The sequence below is a fragment of the Aquarana catesbeiana genome, linkage group LG02, assembly GCF_042186555.1.
Source record: "Aquarana catesbeiana isolate 2022-GZ linkage group LG02, ASM4218655v1, whole genome shotgun sequence".
Taxonomy (NCBI): domain Eukaryota; kingdom Metazoa; phylum Chordata; class Amphibia; order Anura; family Ranidae; genus Aquarana; species Aquarana catesbeiana.
The window spans coordinates 688,597,761-688,619,413 of NC_133325.1; the positions used below are offsets into that span (position 1 = coordinate 688,597,761).

The 21,653-nt window shown below is 42.4% G+C and overlaps 1 protein-coding gene across 4 annotated transcripts in view; it reads right to left on the reverse strand.

Annotated features, from left to right (window-relative positions):
* Positions 1 to 2,526: 2,526 nt before the first annotated feature.
* FAM222B (family with sequence similarity 222 member B) overlaps positions 2,527 to 21,653 on the reverse strand; it is a 214,851-nt gene continuing 195,724 nt past the window's right edge. For all 4 annotated transcript variants that reach the window (XM_073616792.1, XM_073616791.1, XM_073616793.1 and 1 more), the window contains one exon: positions 2,527 to 12,798. In XM_073616792.1, coding sequence (XP_073472893.1) covers positions 10,928 to 12,798 — 1,871 coding nt within the window. In that variant the 3' untranslated portion in view covers positions 2,527 to 10,927. The remainder of the gene's footprint in view (positions 12,799 to 21,653) is intronic.

Sequence of the window (21,653 nt, forward strand, 5' to 3'; positions counted from 1 at the left end):
ATGGAAATAGTAAGTCAAAATACCTTTCAATAGACTAACACAGATAGGAAATAAAGCAAAGTACTTGCTCATGGGAAAGCAGATATTTGTAAAATTAATATAAAAACAGATATTCTTGGGGGAAAAAAAAAAAAAAACTAATTGAAATTAAACGGGGAATTGTAAGATCTACATTGTTTTTAAAGAAAAATAAAGCTTAAAAAAAATGTATTCTACCCCTTCCCCCCTAACTACTATTAACAAATTGAAGAATTCTACCCACCTAGGAGTGTCACTTCAGAACTTCAGTTTATTTGTCCTATTTTCTTTTTTCGTTATAGCTTTGTGTTCTCTACATGCTTACAAAAGAAATTAATAGACTGGCATTTTCCATTCACAAAAAGTGACAATGGGTGCAATTTCACGTTGTGTGGGGGTTTGGGGCATATCAGGAGTAGACAAACTATTTTAAAGTCAGACGTGGAGTAGCAGAACATACCTTCAGAAACACAATGTAGAAATAAAAAGACCAAATCAACTCCCCTCTACCAAAGCAGTGCTTGGACACAGAACAGAGCAGCATCGCCATTTAGTAGTGTTGACAACACCCCAATCCTTTATTTTGGTCCAGATTTATTAAGATGTCTAGAAATTAGACATTTGGTTGCAATTTAATGTTGCTAGCTGTGTGCCTGCAGCAGCAAAATATGCAAAACATTCAATTGCAAACCATTTGTATCCAAACGATCTAAGATTTTTGAAGAGCAACAAGATGTTGAGTTGGGGACTTTACATGGTGGAACATGCATCTTTGATAACTCAGTAAAAAGAGCAAAAGCCCACGGGCATGTCAGCCAAAAAGTAGCCCTTGCTTCCATTTGGGAGCAGCCACAAAAGATTCAATAGCAAAAGGGTCTGTGTGCCAAGGTCAACGTAAACTTCTCATAAAGCAGAGAAATCATCACAGGAAGCCACACAACTGCGAAGATATTAATTAAAAAGAAAAATAGTTGGCAGAGTATTTTCTAGTCTTGGTTGGGCTTGCTGATTGGCTGATGGAAAGGCTAGGGATCACAAGTAAAGCCCACAGTGATCAGTTTGGAATTGGCTTGCTCCCAACACAAAGCCCAAAAAATCTCTTCGGTAAGGCAATGCTCTTTGCACGTTGTTATAAAAATATACTCAACACCTTCACGTGCTACATCTATTTTGTGGTAGACCGTGCTCAGGTGAACATGGCTCCCTCCCCTACACAAAACAGAGCCAGCCATTGTAGAATACAAGATTTATGAGCTTTCAATATTGGCAGGAACTGGTACCACAAGCCCCTGTGTAAAAGGATTAGGGTAGCAATTTTGTCCCTCACATAGCATAAAGTACTGGGTCAGAACACAACTGGAACTATAGGAGAGTCAAAGCTCTACTCAGTGAGTGGCTGGGATCTAGTATTTATGTGCATGCAGCTACTGGAATCAGTAGGATTCAAATGAAAAATGATAGGTCTGCAAACTGAAGAAATCAAAAAGTCTATAGAGGCAAATACTTAAGGCTTTTGTTTGTCTATCAGAAGGTCGGTGAAGGACATAGCCAGTGACGGTGTGGGTTCACTCATACCAGTCTACTCAAACCCACACTAATGAGCAACATTCATACAGAAATATTACACGTAATTACAGTAGTATAGCATTAACTTTTTAGCCAGTGTACATAGAAAGTGTTACATTTTTCGTTCCCACCCACCCCCCGATTTTTTAACATTCAACCTCAAACTTCGTTGTGATCATTATACTCTGTTTCACTAAACACAATGCCAAACGGTCCTGGAATTCGTTTGCACAGGGCGTAGTGTGCCTTGAGGAAGTAATCTGCATGGCTGTCCAGCAGCAATTAATTAAATACCTTAATGAGGAACTACAGTGCAAAAGCAACATCTAGCACCAGTTTTCATTTCGATGGAAAAAAAAAAGAAAAAATGTAATCTTTATATAAGAACTAAAAAGATGGAGCCTAAATTTGTCAGAAATCAATTGCACATGCCTCCTAAACACATTGGAGTCAGCTAGTTCTTGGTTATAGTCACAAGAATGCAAATTTTATAATCACAGTACAAAGCAATGCAAAGCAGCTAATTTGTGGTTGTAGCTCATTACCTTACTGTTAGCAAACCCATTAGCTGACTTCTCATGAACAAAAGGCTTCCTCCATTGTGTAGGTAAACACTGATTTATGGAATTAACAGTCTTATAATCCATATATAAAAAAAAAAAAAAAAAAAAAAAAAGAAAGAAAAGTGTACCATCCTCTAAGAGGTTTTTTTTTTTTACTTTCCCCCTGTACTGAATTTTAGAGGTACAGCCAACAGGATGATAAATAAGAAAATTTAGAGTAAAGAACCCATAGCCCCGAAACAGTGGCAAGCGACTACATAAGGTTCAGAAATTGAATCTGGAAGAACATACAGCTTAAATTAAAAAAAAAAAAAAAAAAAAAAAAAAAAAAAAAAAAAAAGGGGGGGGGGGGGAGTATAAAAACATTTCACAGTCGACAAAGCCTTACAGCCTTTAATTTACATAAATACAAAGCCCCAAGTTTTTTCACTAGTATACTTTATGCAACCCCTTTGGTTCCCATGGGGCACATGCCGTGTCAGCACTTCACAGTGTATTCCACAAGCTCCTTAAGCTTCTAGAGCTTTTGTGATCAGCAAAATCAAAAGTTTCATGTAAACAAGAATATATTTATAAAAAAAAAAAAAAAAAAAAGGAGCTTGTGTGCCTTAATTTCTGAAATCTCAACACCATAAGCTGCATTTAAATAAAAAGGGCCAACGTGTCAGTTTTGCAATTCAAAAAAAAAAAAAAAAAAAAAAAAATACAAAAAAAAACAAAAAAAAAAACAAAAAAAAAAAAAGGAATTGTTAGGGGGACATTAACTGGCATAGACAGATTCCCCCCTCCCAACCAAAACAATAAAAAAATCTTATTGCTGGCTGAATTTCTTCATCACTTCAGTATCCTTAAAGGCACGATATGCATTTGAGATAAAGCTGGTAAGCGGAAAGCTATGACTCTGCAATCAACTTCTCCATATCCTGAAATGGCCAATTTACTTTTCCTCCAGTGAATGTGTACCAAGGCTATCTGATCTAGTCATTCTAGTAAAAGTGTAGGTATCAGACACAACATTAGCTATAATCGCTTTGTGGTAACCCCATGGATAACAAACACTATAAAGTGTTGCCTTAGGATACAAGGGCGTTCCTCTACACAAACAGAAAATTGCTTCTGCAGCTACTGGCTTTGGCTTCACCCCCTCCACCTACCAGATTGGGGAATCACAGACAGGCAGATTCACGAACAGCTAGTGAGGTGTGGGAGGGGACAGCAAGTGTACCCAACTGTTCTGATTTCGAGGATGCTCTGTAAGACCTGGAAATATCAGCAAGTAACACACAGATTAAGTTTCAAGCAACAGGTTTCCAAGATGAATTTACATCTTTCCATTCATTGTAAAGAATGTTCAAACCTGCACTAAAGCTACAAATGAAAATAGCACCCCAACGAACATGTACAGTGTTAACCAATGCACCACAACTTCAGAGCATTGCAACACATGTACATGAAGTGCAAGTTTTTTGTTTTTGTTTTTTTGTGCTTTAAGGGCCCATTCAAAATGAGAAAAAAAAACAAACAAAAAAAAACACTACACATTTACTAGACTGCCATTTGATAAATCATTTAACAACACGACTGGCCCCACCTATTACAAACCCTATGTTAACAGTAAAGGGGGACTATCATAACGGCAACTTTAGTACATCTGTCCTGGTGTAACTCCATGCAAGTGACTAGTATGCTTTGGTGCAGCTGTCAAAAGTCTGAGGGCTAGTTCACGCCACAAAAACGTTCTGCAGAATTGTGTGTCGGATGTGTTTCTGATGCATTTCCAAATGCATTCCAGATGCTTTTTCCTTTTTTTCCACTGTACTGGGGTACAGCGCGATTTTTATGCAATAGGTGCATTTTTGATGCATTTTACTGCATTCCAGTACAGTTCTGTGCAGGGAAAATGCAGCATATTTTTTTTCTGGAACTGCAAGCACTGGTGTGAACTATGCCATTGAAAACCAGGTAACCTATTTTCTATGCGTTTTGGATGCAGAAAAAAAAAAAAAAAAAAAGCACTGGGAAGCATATGGTGTGAACTAGCCCTTAATTCAGATGGTGGTTGAAGAAAGAAGCTGATTTAGCCTAACTGTGGGAAAGTCTTAAAAAGAAATGCTTGAAGATAGTCAAAACTGAATTTTAGTTTTTGGCAGATACTGGTAAGTTGATTCACCCACTGCTGTCCTAATATTTTTAGGGACCCTGCTGGTGACATCTCCATATAGCAGTTCCTAAAGCTGCCCCACCCACATGCATCTCCTCTGGCATTCTCCCTAAAGCCAGCCAAAGGACAGTTTGAATAATGTATAGGCAAGCTGAACGTACCCAAGTTGATCAATCAACTTGGGTTCAATCAATTTGGGTACAACCAGCATACTGCAAGCAGCTGTTATCTATGTGGATGGGGGAAAAAAAAAAAAAAAAATCACACACATGAGTCTAGACCATCTACATGCAAGTAAAAAAAACTTGCTATTTTTAAGGGGTTGAAGGTAAAATTGTACTGAAATATGTAATCTACCATTGTGGCCTTCAGAAAATACTTTTATGTCAATACTCTAAGTAATTGACCCAAAACATACATGACTTCAGAACTAGGTCACTGCCACAATGTTCTTTAGCTACACTTCAAGCATTTTCATGAGAGGTCAGCAAGGGCAGATCCCCTCTCTCTGTATAGGCTTATTTTAACATCAATTTAGAGCTTTGACTAAAGTACACATAAGGGTCAATTAGAAATGAAAGCCCCATGGGAGACATTGGCTAGTTCAATACAAATTGGCTGGCATTTGGCCAATGTGTAGGTCAGCCGGCTTCTGTCGGACAAGCATGCTGAAAAACCAGCAGTTGACTGGCTCCTGACCATTGGCTGAGAGCGCTAATCGGATTGTTATGGTAGTGGTGGTGGTGGTGGTGGGGATTTTGTGGATGTTCCCCTGTCAGAAAACAACTCAGTGGGGGAGGTCGCTGTACTAATCTGGGAACGATTGTGCAGCGGCTCCGACCGAAGCTGTCAAGGTTTTTTTTTTTTTACATTCAACCCAGCTTCTTTTGGGTGCCAGCGTTGCGATTTGCCACGATTGCAGCGAGATTGGGGTTGGCATTAAAAGTAATGGCATCGCCAAACACAATCCTGCGTTTTGCAGCCATTTAAAATCGCTGCGATTCCGCCCCCAATCATGTGAGAATACAGCCTTAGTGTGTACCAGGCTTTAGTGATATCTAAACATCATGGAACAATTCACAAATGGGATCATAAAAGCATGCAGAGAAGTCAACGTTTTAAGATTCAATTTTAAAGTTTTCATCCTACCACCCAAAGTAATTTTACTACAAAAAAAAACAAAAAAACAAAAAACTAAGGGCTTAAAACTACTAATGACTCTTACAGTCAATACATTTTAATGGCGGAAAGTGTAGGGAAAAATACATGTATTGCCTACAACCTACTACAGTCTCACCGTCATGCCATTTAAAAGGATAAAGAAGTTGTAAAGGCAGAAGGTTTATCTTCATGCATTCTCTATGCACGACGATAAAAAAAAAACCTGTGTGTAGCAGCCTCCGCAGCACCCCCTAATTCTTACCCGAGCCTCATCTCTGTCCAGCAATGTCCACAAGTGTCTTAGCCACCCAGGACTCCCCTCCTGATTGGCTGAGACAGCAGCAGCGCCACTGGCTCCCGCGGCTGTCAAAGTCAGTTAGCCAATCAAGGGAGAGGGGGTGGGGCTCTGTCTGAATGGACACAGAGCTGTGACTTGGCTCAGGTGCCCCCATAGCAAGCTCCTTGCAGTGGAGGCATTCAACAGGAGGGAGGGGCCAGGAGCAGCGAAGAGGAACCCAAGAAGGAGGAGGATCCATGCTGCTCTGTGCAAAACCAACTGCACACAGTTATACACAAGTATAACATTTTTATTTTTTAATAACACAAGACTTTACAATCACTTTAAGCTGGCCACACTGCACACATTTGGGCTTGCTCCTGATGAGCTGGATGAAGTTTGCTCAGTAGGTGGCTCTGTCAGCCATCTCCTGCCCGGCATCCATTGACTGAAAAATGAAAGGAGCTGGGTAGAAAATGGTCTTCTGAAAAGCGGCTTCATCCCATTGGATGTAGTCGCTGTACAGGTACTTGGACAGCCAGCTTTATCCATGATGGACTGTCAGTGTATGGTCAGCTTTAGTTCATTAAAAAAAAAAAAAAAAAAAAAAATACTGGGGGGCAGAGTGCACTGCACATGCATTTGTAGACGAGGGAGAACGTTCCTTCCAGTGATGTTGGGAGTTTATTTATTTATTTTTTAAGATGAACTAAAACTTTCAGCCTGAAAGACCAACAAATTTTCAGGAAGTTACAGACCGCAATTTCTCTTCCTGGCATCCTTTTTTACATTTTGTTTTAGTCTGAAGGGAAACTCTCCCGACAATGGTTCTATGCCAAAAAAAAAAGAAAAAATATAAAAAGCTGAAAATGAATAAATCAGATTGGTCACCACAATTAAGCTGCATATACACTAGTAGATTTTCAAACAAATGTTCGGATGAACATGTGCATAAAAATTCTCAGTACGCTCGACGGGCTAAATGAATGGCATTGGAGAGCAATTCAAAATTTAGCTTGAGAAAAATTTTCCTTCCTGTCCTTTCAAATTTTCTTGTCACTATAGTTGAAAACGAACACCGATTTGACCCCACTAAGACCCCTTTCACATCGAGCCGCCTATAGCGTCGGCAAAACGCTGCTATTTTTAGCGATATTTTACCATTGGATTTGCGGCGCATTTTGGCCGCTAGCGGCCGAGAAAGGGTTAAAAGCGCCCGCGATAGCGGCGTTTTGCCGGCGGTATCCCAGCGCTGCCCCATTGATTTCAATTGGGAGGAGCGGTAAACACACCGCTCCTTCACCGCTCCAAAGAAGCTGCTGGCAGGACTTTTCCTGACGTCCTGCCAACGCACCGCTCCGGTGTGAAAGCCCTCAGGCTTTCACTCTGGAAACAATAGAGCAGCTGTTTGAGGGTGGATTGCAGGCGCTATTTTTAACGTCATAGCGCCTGCAAAACGCCCTCGGTGTGAAAGGGGTCTAAAAGGATTGAAAACTCAAACGAACTATTAAAAAAAAAAAAAAAATTTGTTTGTGTATACCCAGCTTTAGGAGAGTTCTTACAGACTAAAACAGTCGACTTAAGTCTACTGTCACTAGATATGGGTATATTTATAAAGCAGTGAATTAGAGAGATAGAGAGATAGAGCGTTTTTAACCCCCAATAAGTGTAAAAATACTCTCAAAATTCTACTGGACATATACACAATCTCACTTGATCAGGTAAATCTTGGAATTAAACGGGCAACATTTTTCATTGGTTTAGTGGTCTTTGATAAACAGGACTATAAAAGGAATGATGGTGAAGTGTGGGTGGATGTGTAGTGACATATTGCTTTTAGCTTTATGGTTAATAGTGGCAGCACCACATGCTCACACTTACATTAATATGCTGTGTGCATTTAAATGTTCCTCTGATCTAAGCTGGAGAAATGAAGGCATTTGTAAACTAAACTTGTCAGGCCAACCTCATCAATGAAGGCATCTCATTTCTTAAAGCGCAACTCCACTTTTGTTGAGAAAAAAACCAAACAAAAAACAAAGAAAAAATTTCTCCTCTGGCTGATCTATGTACATTGCAAGGAATATAAGAACCACTCTGTACAGAGTGGTTTCATAATTAACTGTCAGGTGTGCAGCTGCAGGGCACTAATGAGGAAGTCTGCTGGGTCTGCATCCCTTTAGACATGTTCCTATTGAAAGTAGCTCTCCAAAAGTTGACGATGCCTGAAATCTGACATATCTTTAGGCAGATTTCTGGGAAAATCAGTGAGCCAATCACACAAGCAGGAAATTATGTTTCTGGGGAGTGGTCAGTACACACTGTGTACAGAACAACTCCATGTAGCCATATTGCAATGCATTCTCAGAAAATTACAGTGGCTGCAGATTGAAAAGGAAAGGTAATCTTTAATAATATTCAATTACAATATGTTTAGTGTCACAATTATATGTGACATACATTTTATTTGCTATTTTCCCCCCCCCCATGAAAGTGGAGTTACCCTTTAAAGTGACATGTACTTGAGGACATTCTGATGCCCGTGTGCCCAATAAGACAGCGTTTCAACACGTCTCAGGGGAATAATCCAATCAGACAAGTTAGCAAACCTGCCTAATCTAGCCCTCCAGCTAAGCTGGAACTGCAAGTGTCCACATGTATGTCATCCACCCTGTACTTGAACAGTTACTAAACCCACAACAGTAAAATCAGTCTGTATATGCAACATAGCATGCTTGTTATACTCACTGTGGAACTTAAGGGGTTAATCCTCTGCACTGTGTAAAAAGGCCATTATATCCTATACGCACAGATCCTCCCCCTCCTGCACTGTCTATCTGGGGAAGGCCAGCTAACACAGGCAGGGTAGCCAACCTGCACATGCCCAGTTAGTGTCTTATGCTGGAGAGAACATTTACTTGTTCTCAGAGCTAGCCAGGTCACATGATATTGACACCACACGTGTGGGCGTGTATCACACATGTGGGCGTGTAATCTCCTCCTACCTGAACTCTCAGCACTGGAGAAACTGTGCAGTTTATCATGTAACTGTAGTATACAGATCATCCAAAAAGGTATATAGTGGCAGTAATTTAATAAGATTTATAAGCTGTGGGCACTGTGGGGGGGTGCCTGCACACCCAACCATTCTCTACAGCTTATGGCCCAGGCACAGTGATTCTATTAGCTCCCAGTGAGCTCTTTTAGGACTACAAAAAAAATGACTTCCTCTATGAAACTTTTTTTTTACTATAGAATTAGTGTACCATAATATCTCATCTTTGGAGCAAATATACATGCTAAAAAGGTGGCAAGCTGTATTCTCCGCAGAGTTAAAATAAAGGGAGGATCTAGAGGAGAAAGTGAGATACCTCCAGTGGATGATGGACAAACAACCTGCAGGTTATACTGCTGGCCTCTATATTATACACTAGATACATTTAATCTGGGTTAGGTTGCCTTTATTTACAATATGATAAATGTTAAACGCTACTATTTAGCATGCCTATGCCTTTATATTTTAAAAGCCAAGCTGTCTTATGTTTTGTTACAAGTCAATTTAAGGCACTATAGCAGCTTGGTGACAAACAAAAATAAATAAAACTAAGGCCGGCCATAGACGGAGCAGTTTTAGTTTCTGCAACCACAGGAAAGGGGGAGGTGGGGGGGATTGCTTCATTCCCCTATCCACAGTGTTGACAGGGGAACCCCTCCTGCGGAGCCATTGTGTTCTCCCAGCAAAGGAGGCCATCCTGGCTGTGAGGACACAGTGATTATTGCCAGCGGCTATAACAGCCGCTAGCTATAATCACATGTAAAATCCGGCAGGCTGGTTGTACCTAAGGTGATCGATTAACTTGGGTACATTCAACCTGCCCATACATGGTACAAATCTCAGCCAGTTACTGCTGAACTTGCCGACATTCAAACCATCTGTGGCCGGATTTATGTACCAAACTGCTTTAGTGCACTCAAGCAACACCTAAAGGGAAAAAGTTAGAAGGGGGAGAAAAAGACGTTGCTACTTCTTATCTGGGTCCTTAATACAAAACTTAGAATAGACTATACATGTGCTTATATCAACACAGGAAGAACAGAACTTGGCTGATACTACACACAGAATTTACTAAACATGGAAGGCTGTGTACACCATTTACAGCAAATGCCTGTTTGCTTTTGTCCTTTTCCCAACCTGGGGTACATACCTTGTTCCCTAAAGAGTTCAAATAACCATCCAAGCAGCAGCACAGAGTTCTGTTGAACCCTTGGAGAACATAAATGCAATCAAATAGGTATTGGAAAAAAGTGTCCATATAAGCTAACCCTAAGCCAGAGAGCACATTTTCCACCTACATCTATTACTTCTCTATGGCAGGACACGAGTAGCCTTGGATTCCAGTGAGGAGCCAACATGGAAACCTGGTACAAAAAGATATTGTGCGCTGTGTCTAATGTGCACAGAGTAAAAGCTACCAAGCAGGGGCTGGAAATCATTGTAAACCAGAAGGACCTTTGGGCTCTTAGCTTAAAAGTGACTAATACACAACACTGTTGAAATGCACTCTTTCTGGATAAAAACAATGGCATTTTACAAGTTTCTTTAATTTGTGTGCATTCCTATTGCATTTCTTGGCTGCACAGTAGTCAAATATGGGATACAATGAAACAGGTTACTTTTCCTCAATGGCACAAAGATACCAGTAGATTGCAAAACAGAGGTACATCAATATTAGGATCTGTGGATCCCGCGTATCTAATTCCCTGACAGTGCTAAAGAGGAGGAGATTGACGTTTTCAACCTGTATTGCCTGAAGCGAGAGTTAAGGGGGGCAGGGGGGAAGAGAACAAGGCATAACACGCATTAGGGCTTAGTGTTCCCAAGATAAAAACAAAGCAGCATATAGAAGCCCCTCAGTGTCAAGAAGATAAAAAAAAAAAAAAAAAAAAAAAAATCGAAGGCAACACAGTCTCCACAACCACTGACAAAAGTATTGTAAGGGATAGAAAAAAAAAACAAAAAAACAAAACAAAAGTACACTAAACTTAATGAATTGCAGCACCAAGTGGCTTGCATTGCATATAATGATCACAACAAGTTTGGCAACTGAAGAGGATACAAGAGCCTTGCTAATCACTTAAGACTAAACCCTCTCATTTGCTCATTTGCAGTGCGACTGTAGCCTACCTATACCCTGGATGCTGAACATGAATACTTCGACTATCAGCTGGCTCAGGAGCTCTATTCATTTGGGTTCTTTGAACCTTGCCAAGGGGGGGCATGCCCTGATCTCTAAAGCAGGACTGCTGAAAGTCCGCTCCAGAAAGGTAATCCATGGTCTGCATCACGTTATTCTGATTGGAAGATCCGCCCCCAACCGCTCTATAGTGAGTACCACCAGCACAATCCAAGGGTGCACCAGCTGCCTGTGCTCCATGGAAAGGCATGGTGAGGTCCTGTGATCCAGAACTGTCGCTGTTTGGAGTAGGCAGAATGTTATTCCATAGAGGCTGAAAATAATGTCCATTAGTATATGGCAAAGGACCCGGCAAGCCATTCACAGGGGGGGAAGGGGTAGGTTTATCAATGGGGGGTTTCAGGCCAAAAGACTGGCTCATGCACAGTTCTTGAGGGTAGTTCTGCTTGCCGGAAAAGCCCTGCGCAGTAATCTCTCTCTGAGTGTGTTTTCCAGGAACTGCAGATTCTCCACACATTTGCTGCAGATGTGCCAGCTGATGCTGGTTCCATGACATAGGTTTCAGGTCACCGGGGTATGAAGAGGGAACTCTGCTCATGTTTATCATGGGGACATTCCCAGAGGCAGCAGAGGAAATAGCAGCAGCGGCAGCATGGTCTACAGCTGATCCAACACAGGAAGGCATAGGGATGCTGTGAGTAGAGACCCTGGTGCTTGCATTGATAAGCAGGTTACGACTAATAGGGCTGGGGTTGGCAATCTGTCCCTCACAAACAGAGGTAGTGCCTATGCCGGCCCTAGCCTGACAGAACTGGTTGATCTGGTGCACAATGCTTCCAAGGTCTGGTGGTCTATTTTGCTGCAGAGTTGCAGCCATAGAAAGGGGGATGGTTGAGGTAGACACTGTCACATTCGGAGGGGCATCTGCATCAGGCATCTTTCGAGTTCCATGTAAACCAGGCTGCAGAATGTTGTTAGCAGGGTGTGGCAGAGTCTGGTGAGTCACAGCAGGGGCATGCTGTAAAGTTGACTGCTGGGGCATGCTTTGGACATGTTGTGACCCTATGTTCTGTGGATGCTGAATTCCCTGTGAATGCTGCAGCGCTTGAGACATATTCTGAGAGTGCTGCAGGACCTGAGGGAGGTTTTGTTGGTGCTGCAGAGTCTGTGACATGCTCTGCTGACGTGGCATTGTCTGTGGAATTCCCTGCGCATGATGCAGTGCCTGTGGCTGTGGTATGCTCTGTGCATGCTGCACACTTTGTGGATGCTGAAGGGCCTGCGGCTGTGGGATGCTCTGCGTATTTTGCAGACCCTGAGAATGCTGCAGCCCCTGTGGCATGCCTTGGGGGTGCTGCAACGTCTGAGGGTGTGGCAGGCTATGGGGGTGCTGCAGTCCAGGTGGCATGCTCTGAGAGTGTGACAAAGTCTGCTGTTGCATACTCTGGGCATGTTGCAGAGTCTGAGCATGCTGTAGGGCTTGCTGGGGGCGGGTAAGCCCCTGAGGGTGATTTAAAGTGCTAGGTGCAACATATGGAGCAGAGGGAGGATTCATCATGGAGTCTGGCAAGAGGCGGGCACGATTGCCGTCGAAGCCCTTCAAAACACTTTTAGCAGGGGACTTGACAATTGCAAGAAGTCCAGTCTTTGTGCTGACCTGTGATGGATACGGACTATAACGCTGCCCCGATGTATCCAGTCCGTTCACGGTGCGGCGTATATGCTTTCTCTGAGGAACCTTGACGCTGTTTGGGAAGATTTTTATTGTAAGGGGATTATTGGCAACTGTCTTAGCATATGCATCCAATTCTGCTGGAGTAGGATGCTGAGCAGATCTCATCTTCTGTGTAGTATCCCCTGCCAAAAAATAACAAAAAACAAACCATGTTAAGGCTTGTGAAGCTTAAGAAGAAACCAAAAAATATGATCAAATTAACATGCTGAGAAGTATATATACTCGACATACTTTAGCCTGACATATGGTAAAACTCACGTGTAAATTTATTTTCATACCAAATCTCAGGACTTATTTAAAAAAAATTACAGCTTTAACCACTTCCATCCCGAGCCTATTCTGGCACTCTTCTCCTACATGTAAAATCCATAATTTTTTGCTAGAAAATTACTCAATCCCCAAACATTTTTTTTTAGCAGACACCTCAGGGAATAAAATGGCGGTCATTGCAACTTTATCTCGCATAGTATTTGCGCAAAAATTTTTCAAACGTGTTTTTTGGGAAAAAAAAACAGTTTCGTGATTTAAAAAACAGTAAAATTAGCTCAATTTTTTTATACAATATGAAAGATGATGTTACGCCGAGTAAATAGATACCCAACGTGTCATTCTTTAAAATTACGCACTCATGGAATGACGCCAAACTTCAGTACTTAAAAATCTCCATAGGCCACACTTTAAAATTTTTTACAGGTTACATGTTTAGAGTTACAGAGGTCTAGTACTAGAATTGTTGCTCACGCTCCAACACAAGCGGCGATACCTCACATGTGTGGTTTGAACAGCATTTACATATGTTGGCGGGACTAACGTGTGCGTTCGCTTCTTAACGCGAGCTACCGGGGACAGCGTTTATTTTACTTTATTTTTTTATTTTTACTTTCTTTAAAAACATTTTTTTAATCACTTTTATTCCTATTACAAGGAACGTAAACATCCCTTGTAAAAGGAATCATTCGTGACAGGTCCTCTTTATGGAGACATCTCTCCTCCAGGCTGGAAAGCATGAGATCGGGAGAAAAAAAATTCCACGATCCCCTGCTTACCAGTCGCGATCATGGCTTTGTTCACAACCGTGGCCCAGACATGACGTCATAACATTGCGCCCGGGCCTCCGGCGGTCAGAGATGACCGGGGACCATCTGGTCACTGGAAGTCTCTATGCTTGTCATCCGGCGGCGGGCAATTCTTTCTCCGGGTCCCGGAGATGGCACGGGAGAGCACGGAAAAGCACCGGATGGCGACGGGTGGGGGGAGGGATGTCCCCTCTCGTCACCTGTAAGAACGATCAAGTGGCAGAACTGCCGCTATGATCGTTCTTATGGTGCACAGAATCGCCGGCTACAAAGGATATCTGAATGATGCCTATAGCTGCAGGCATCACTCAGATATTCCCACTGAAAGTCCAGGACGTCATGACATCCTTGGGCAGGAAGTGGTTAAAGTATGAAAATGTTAATTCTGCTGCAAGAGGTGCCCGTACATCCCTTTTGATTTCTTCAAAGGATCCACAAAGCTAAGAAGAGACAGTTTTATAACTCCTTTCATACTACAGCATCGAAGCTCTCCTTCACAGTGGCAAGCTGACAGTGAGGCCTAGATGGCCCCAATTTTAGGGATCCTAAAGAACATACAAAAGCTTTGAGAGGTACGCTACTTCCAGGTGCCTACTTTCCAGGCTTATTGACAGTATAATTCTCCTGAACCATACCCTGAGTTGAGTTTATTTCAAGAAAGCTCAGTAATTAAGCATAACTTAATATGACCAACCACACAGTATTTGAAGCAAAACTCCAGACAATTTTTTTTTTTTTTACCACGCAGTGGAGTTGTGCCCGCACTGCATAGGGTAACTGCTCATTTTGGTCTAGTGGGAATATTAAGTGCAGCGCTACACTTTATATGGATTAGCGCTGTACTTAATATTTCCATTATCCACTCAGTTTGTCTGATTGTAGTGTTTGCAGATTTTCCTAATCCGTTGAACAGCACAGTGCACATTTTGAAATTTAGTCATCTTGGTCTCGGCCTGCCATGCACGGATTAACTGCTCATTTTCGTCTAGAGCAGTGATGGGAAACCTTGGCACCTTAGATGTTTTGGAACTAGATTTCCCATGATGCTCATGCACTCTGCAGTGTAGTTGAGCATCATGGAAAATGTAGTTCCAAAACATCTGGGGTGCCAAGGTTTGCCGTCACGGGTCTAGGGGTTCGGAGAGCCGAGATGCTCGCTTAATCCTCCCAGTGCAAGACCAGTCCCTTCAGATTCTGTCCCTCCTGGGTCCAGTGGTCTGACGTTATAACGCCCACAGACTGGCTCTGGACGTGAAGACATCAGGAACAGTCCACCGCTGGACATGGAGGAGCGCTGTTTTCCGGAGAATCGGGTGAATATAGGTGCTGTGTTCACCCCAAGATAAAACAAGCCGTTAACCTGTGCAGTGCAGGCACAGCACCACTGCATGGGGGGGGGGTTTCCCTGAGTTGAGCTTTACATAAACCCTCTCAAGTGACCACCACACCATATTACATTCTGAAACATTGTACATAAGGCTTGAAACCCTTAAACTATAAAAGATACTGTATAAGAGCTGTAAGATACTACCATGTGTCATTGGCTCCAGCCACACAATCGTCTTGGAGTGGGGGAAAAAACTGCTCAAAATATAAACGAGTCCACAAAAATAAAATAAAAATTCCAAAAATATTTGGAGGAGAGGGGTAGAAGCTTTCACATCAAACCACTGTAGGTCGAAAAATACACCAATTCAGAATTACTAGCCTTTTGTTCTGATTTATGGCCACCATTTCTGGTCAATATCCAACATGTAGGTGTTCATTGTGGAAAATTATCATGACATGCAGCAGGAAAAGTATATTTTCAGACATCTCAAATAACCAGTGCTGTTTCCTGCACTAGCTCACAAATATTCCTGCTAGTTAAGAAATTTACCTGGCAGACATCAAACCAAAAGCCAATAGTTGGTCAAATTATTTTCCTACATGAAGTGGACTTCTGTCACAAATCAGTGTGCTTCGACAATCTCTCAGAGATAAAAATATTACAGTAAAGTACATATTTCTGACAACTATCACTAGCCAGTGACCCCCTAAAGGGTTATATAAAAGTTACAGCCCACTTTTTTTTAAATTATTATTTCTGATGAAGAAATAACACCAAAGTGTTTTGGATGGAACTGAAAATGTGCAATTAGAGTTCTTAAAGAAAGTGAACCTGTCTTTGCCCATGCAAGACACAACAGGTTCACTTAACTGCCATTGCACATATCTACACTCCATTTAGCTGCTGGGAGTGGGAGAGAAAGCTCTCTCACCACTTGGAACTTAAGGTTTAGTATTCTTTTACCCCATGACAGCTCTGGAGCCTGGCGATTGGCTGCTTGAGCACCCAGAGTGGTCATATGGAGGCAGAAAGAAACCCCAGCCTTGTGTAAGGCTTGAACGAAGGTATCCAAAGAGTACGAAATACAGTGACGCAGAGAGCAAGGGTAAAATGGCAGTTTAGTGAATCTATGCTTTGCCCTACATGGGAAATACAGCTGTTCAGTGACCCTGCTTTGCTCTGCCTGTTAAAGCACAGGTTCACTATAAGCAAAACCTATACCTTGCCCATTAAGAAAAGCGGAACAGATTTGCTGGGTAGAAGGCATTCTGCAGTGCTTCTAGTTACCTTTCACTCACTTCACTACCACACTATCAGGGAAAAAATGTTTATTTCTTTCCCCCACCTTGACGCTTAAATCAGCATCAAGCTGGCCGACCACCCTCACATGATGGGCCTTAGCCCAGTGTGAGATCTGACCCAGAAACTGCACAACGATGTACTAAATATTAAAAGGCATGAACAAAAAGAGAGGGATGGGACCTGTGTTCTTCAATGAACTACAAACAATTGGATATTACAGCAAGTACAAAAATCCCATTTTTCTTCTTGTTCATTAAGGGGCACAAATTCTGATACACTTGGGATGTCCAAAAGCAGTCCAATAAAAAAAAACAAAAAAAAACAAAACCTACAACACTATAGCCTCACTAGAAGGACGGGGGGGGGGGGGGGGCACCTGCAGCCAGGAGTCATCTAAAGGACCAACACATGAATATGAAAGGTGGTGAGCCTCCATACTTGGAAGGGAAACCTGACAATACAACAAAAGGGAGAGCCCAGAGGATGAACCTCTTGCCCCAGAGCAGGATGAAAGGGCCACCAGTGAGGAAAAACTTTACAGGAGAACGGAACCTGAGACCTGAGCCAGAGAAAAGCCAAGCACCCAGAACCCACCAAAAACAGGTGGACCAATACAACTCTCAATGGGCAAGAAGAGACCAACGACCCAATTTGGTCAACAAAACACAGGGGACAAGTTCAGGTAAAGCAGTGGTTCACAACCTCAGTCCTCAATTACCGCCAACAGGCCAGGTTTTGGGAATTTCGCTTAGATAAAATAGCTGTCCAAAATACCAAGCCACTGACTCCAATTTAAAGCACCTGTGCAAGACAAAGGAAAACCTGCCAACATGGCCTGTTGGGGGTACTTGAGGACTGAGGTTTAGAACCACTGTGGTGAAGGACCAGCCAGTCTACATGAAAAGACAAAAAGGCCAGTTATCTACTCCTTAGGGTCAGGTTGATAAAATTCAGTGACTCGGTTCACATCTATGCAGTTTGTGATTGGTGCATTCTGCAGTGCATGGGCGTTTTTGCACACGCAAATTTGACATGTTTATGCTTTTGTTTGGCCAATTTGTTGCTGGGCAGATAAAAAAAAAAAAAAAGAGCAATGTTTTGCGCTTAAAAAAGTCCCAAACCCTTTTCCAAAATTGCTGCAGCTGAAAAAAACAAACAGATGAAACGTGTGGGGGAAAAAAAAAAAAAAAAAACACACGCATACAGTGGGGAAAGTATTTGATCCCCTGCAGATTTTGTACATTTACCTACTTACGGAGAAATGAAGAGGCTATAATTTTTTTTATCATAGGTGTATTTTAAAATGAGAGAGCCTATCAACCAAAATTTCAGAACATACACATGATACAAAAGGTGATAAATTGAGTTGCAGTTCAGCAAAATAGATATTTGATCCCCAAGCAAAACATGACTTAGTACTTGGTGGAGAAACCCTTGTTGGCAATCAGAGGTAAGACATTTCTTGTAGATGGTGACCAGGTTTGCACGCATCTCAGGGGGGATTTTGGTCCACAGATCTTCTCTAAATCCTTCAGGTTTCTTGGCTGTCGCTTGGCAACTTAAAGTTTAAGCTCCCTCCATAAATTTTCTATAGGATTAAGGTCTGGAGAGTGGCTAGGCCACTCCATGACCTTAATGTGCTTCTTCTTGAGCCACTCGTTGCCTTTACTATATGTTTTGGGTCATAGAAAAATGCTGACTATGACCCTAAGAACACCTTCCCTACAGTTAAACACGGAGATGGAAACATGATGCGTTGAGGCTGTTTCTTGTCTAAAGGCAACTTTGCCGCATTGAGGGGCCAATGGCTGGGCCAAGTATTGTAAAATCTTGGATGAGAACCTTCTTCCCTCAGTCAGAAAACTGAAAATGGGTCGTGGATGGGTCTTCCAGCATGACAAATGTCCCAAAACATAACACCAAGGTAACAAAGGTACATGGTACAAGAGATGGTCAGAGACCGCGGACATGGTACAAGAGATGGTCAGAGACCGCGGACATGGTACAAGAGATGGTCAGAGACCGTGGACATGACGCAAGAGATGGTCAGAGACCGTGGACATGACGCAAGAGATGGTCAGAGACCGTGGACATGACGCAAGAGATGGTCAGAGACCGCGGACATGGTACAAGAGATGGTCAGAGACCGCGGACATGGTACAAGAGATGGTCAGAGACCGTGGACATGACGCAAGAGATGGTCAGAGACCGCGGACATGACGCAAGAGATGGTCAGAGACCGGACAATGTCCCCATAATGTCCCCGCAAACGACAATGTATGCCATTTCATTAATTATGGGTTTATGTATGTCTTGGCGATTGATTCACATCACAACTTCATTGATAAATCATACAAAAAAAAAAAAAAAGCGCCATCAATGAAGTTGTGAATCAAATAAGACGTACATAAATCATAATTAATGAAATGGTATGGTCACTTTAATGTTTAGGTCCGCTATCAAGTTTATTATTACGGTCAATCGGTCATAATTTGGAAAATTTGAACATAATGGAGCATCAGATATAAACTGTCAGTGTCTGACTTAAGTACCTGATGATTACAGAGTGTGCACTGGTTTCCCGCAGCAGCGTGTTGCGAGGACAAGCGCGGGACGCTGGCTCAGGTCTTCTGCAGCAGCCTGTGTGACAGTGAGCCGAGGACGACTCTCTGGAGAGCAGGAGTCAGGGATACTTGCTCCACGTCTCTTTCCTGTAGCAGCCAGCTCAGCACAAACGCCGGGCGGCTGGGGATGACATCAGTGGGAGGCAGGAAAATAGGGTGCGGCTAGGGCCCACAGCTCACTTCGGCTTTGTTTGCAGAGGCAGGGCACATCGGCTTTCGGCTGCTTTCACAGCCAATGCCCATGGCTCATTTCGGCTCCGTTCAGAGTGACAGGGCACAGCACAGATGATGTCATTCAAAAAATCTATTATTTTGGTCGCAGCATCGATGCTGAATCGCGGATGGCCGAATCACGATGCTGCGATTAAATTCAACACCTCTACAAAAAAGAGTGGCTCAAGAAGAAGCACATTAAAATCATGGCGTGGACTAGTCAGTCTCCAGATCTTAATCCTATAGAAAATTTATGGAGGGAGCTGGAACTTCGAGTTGCCAAGCGACAGCCAAGAAACCTTAAGTATTTTGAGAAGTTCTGTAAAGAGTAGATCAAAATCCCCTGAGATGTGTGCAAACCTGGTCACTAATTTTTCAAGAAATGGTTTTACCTCTGTGTATGCCAACAAGAGTTTCTATACCAAGTGCTGTTTTGCTTGGGGATCAAATTCTTATTTTACTCACTGAACTGTAACTTATTTTATAGCATTTGCTGTAAGTGTTTTTTTGGGATGATATTCTGTCAGTTAAAATACATCTATGATCAAAAGACCCTTCATTTCTTTGTAAGTGGGCAAACATACAAAGTCTGCAGGGGATCAAATAATTTTCCCCACTGTAGGTGTGAACCGCGCCTAAGGCAGGCCATTTATGGTGTGAACTTCTTTCCTGCAACCACGGGTTGCAGGAAAGAAATTTGCACGATTCCAATATCAACACAGATGAATCAGCAATGGTCTTCTCCCAGTGTCCCCAGTGTCTACAGCCACTAGCGATAATCGCAAGAGAATCGGGCAGGTTGGTTTTACCCAACTTGAGCGAACAACTTGGTACATTCAGTCTAGGGTTGCACCGATACTAGTATCGGTGCCGATAGCGAGTAATGGCACAAGTATCGGTACTCATGCAAAATGCACAGATACCTGAAACAGATACTTTTAGGCTCGGTTCTTTGAGCTGTCAGTGGGGATGAACAAATGTTCCTCTGTTTAACCCCTTATTAACCCTTAATTTACCCTAATCTCCTCCATTTAATTATTTTCCTGCTTTTTTTGTTCATGTATTTTATAAATGATAAATTATTAAAACGGTTTTTTGTTTGCTTTGTTAGTGAATATTTTCACACATATATATTAACATATTTACACATTTCACATTAAAAAAAGCGCAAAATGTAAAAAACTATTTCATTTGTAAATGACTTTTCAATGCTTTGTACCATTGTTGACACCTGAAGTGTAAATAAAACAGTGGTAGATATCGGTAATTGGTATCGGCAATAAAAAAAAAAAAAAAAATAATGGTATCGGTGCATCTCTAATTCAGTCTGCTTATTACCTATTCGATTCTTGGCCAGTTCCTGCTGAAACAGCCGAGATTTGAACAGTGTATGGCCGGCCTTAGTAGTTTGCCTAGCCACACAAGCTACCAAACAAGGTAAACCAGAAAATGGAGGGTATAATAAATCCTAAAAGCCAGAGGAAACGGACAAATTCATTAAAAACTCAAAAGTTCACTCAAAGACAATGTGATAGGAGAAAGGTGGTGCCAGAAAACACAGCTGCAAGAGTGGATAAGAATAAACCACAAGGACACAGTCCCAGACAGGTAAGATGGGGGACTTCCAAAAGACCCAATGAAAAAAAAAAAAAGAAAGAAAGAAAAGGAGGCTAGGGTGCTGGCAATTCAGAGCGACACTGGACATTATTCTAAAAGGCTGTACACACGGGCCATTTATCGGCCCGTTCAATAGAAACCAGCAAACATTCGGCCCGTGTGTACGGCAGCATGTCCGACAGAAGGGGCATGTCAGAAAAAGGTCTGCAGATCAGCATCAGATCAGTGCTCTCAGCCAATGGCAGAGCGCTGACAGTTGTGTTCTAGCTCAGCAGGGGAGACCACAATACTAAACATTGCATAGTTAACATAGCAGTTCCTTCTGAGCACTTTAGTGTGTACTAGGCTTAACAGAGCTCTTTGTGAAGATCTGAGGTGCAGCCAGGCTCACTCATTGCTCCTTTCTATTCAGCTGCTACTGGCTGAAAAGAGCAAGGTTCAAGGACAGCAGCCTTCTGAATGACCATCCAAGTGAGACCACAATTCTCTGCATCAACCAGGAGTCTGGCAACTTACCCTGTCACAGGGAGGACTGCCTCCCAGAGACTAGGGCATCTCAACACATGCATGATATTCAACAGAATCCAAAGCACGAAACTCTCAATATAGTGTCCCCCAACATGAAGGGATATGATGCTAGTCCCAGGGATGGGTTACTCCAGAAAGTGGAACGCCCCTGGGAGAGGAGGAAGAGGCTATCCTAGTTGCCTGAAGAGGCTTGGGGGCTCAAGGAAGCTGGGAAGGAATTGTGGGAAGGAGGCCATCCTGAAAGGGTGTTCCCTTGATACTCACCTCACACTCTCTAAAATGAGAGG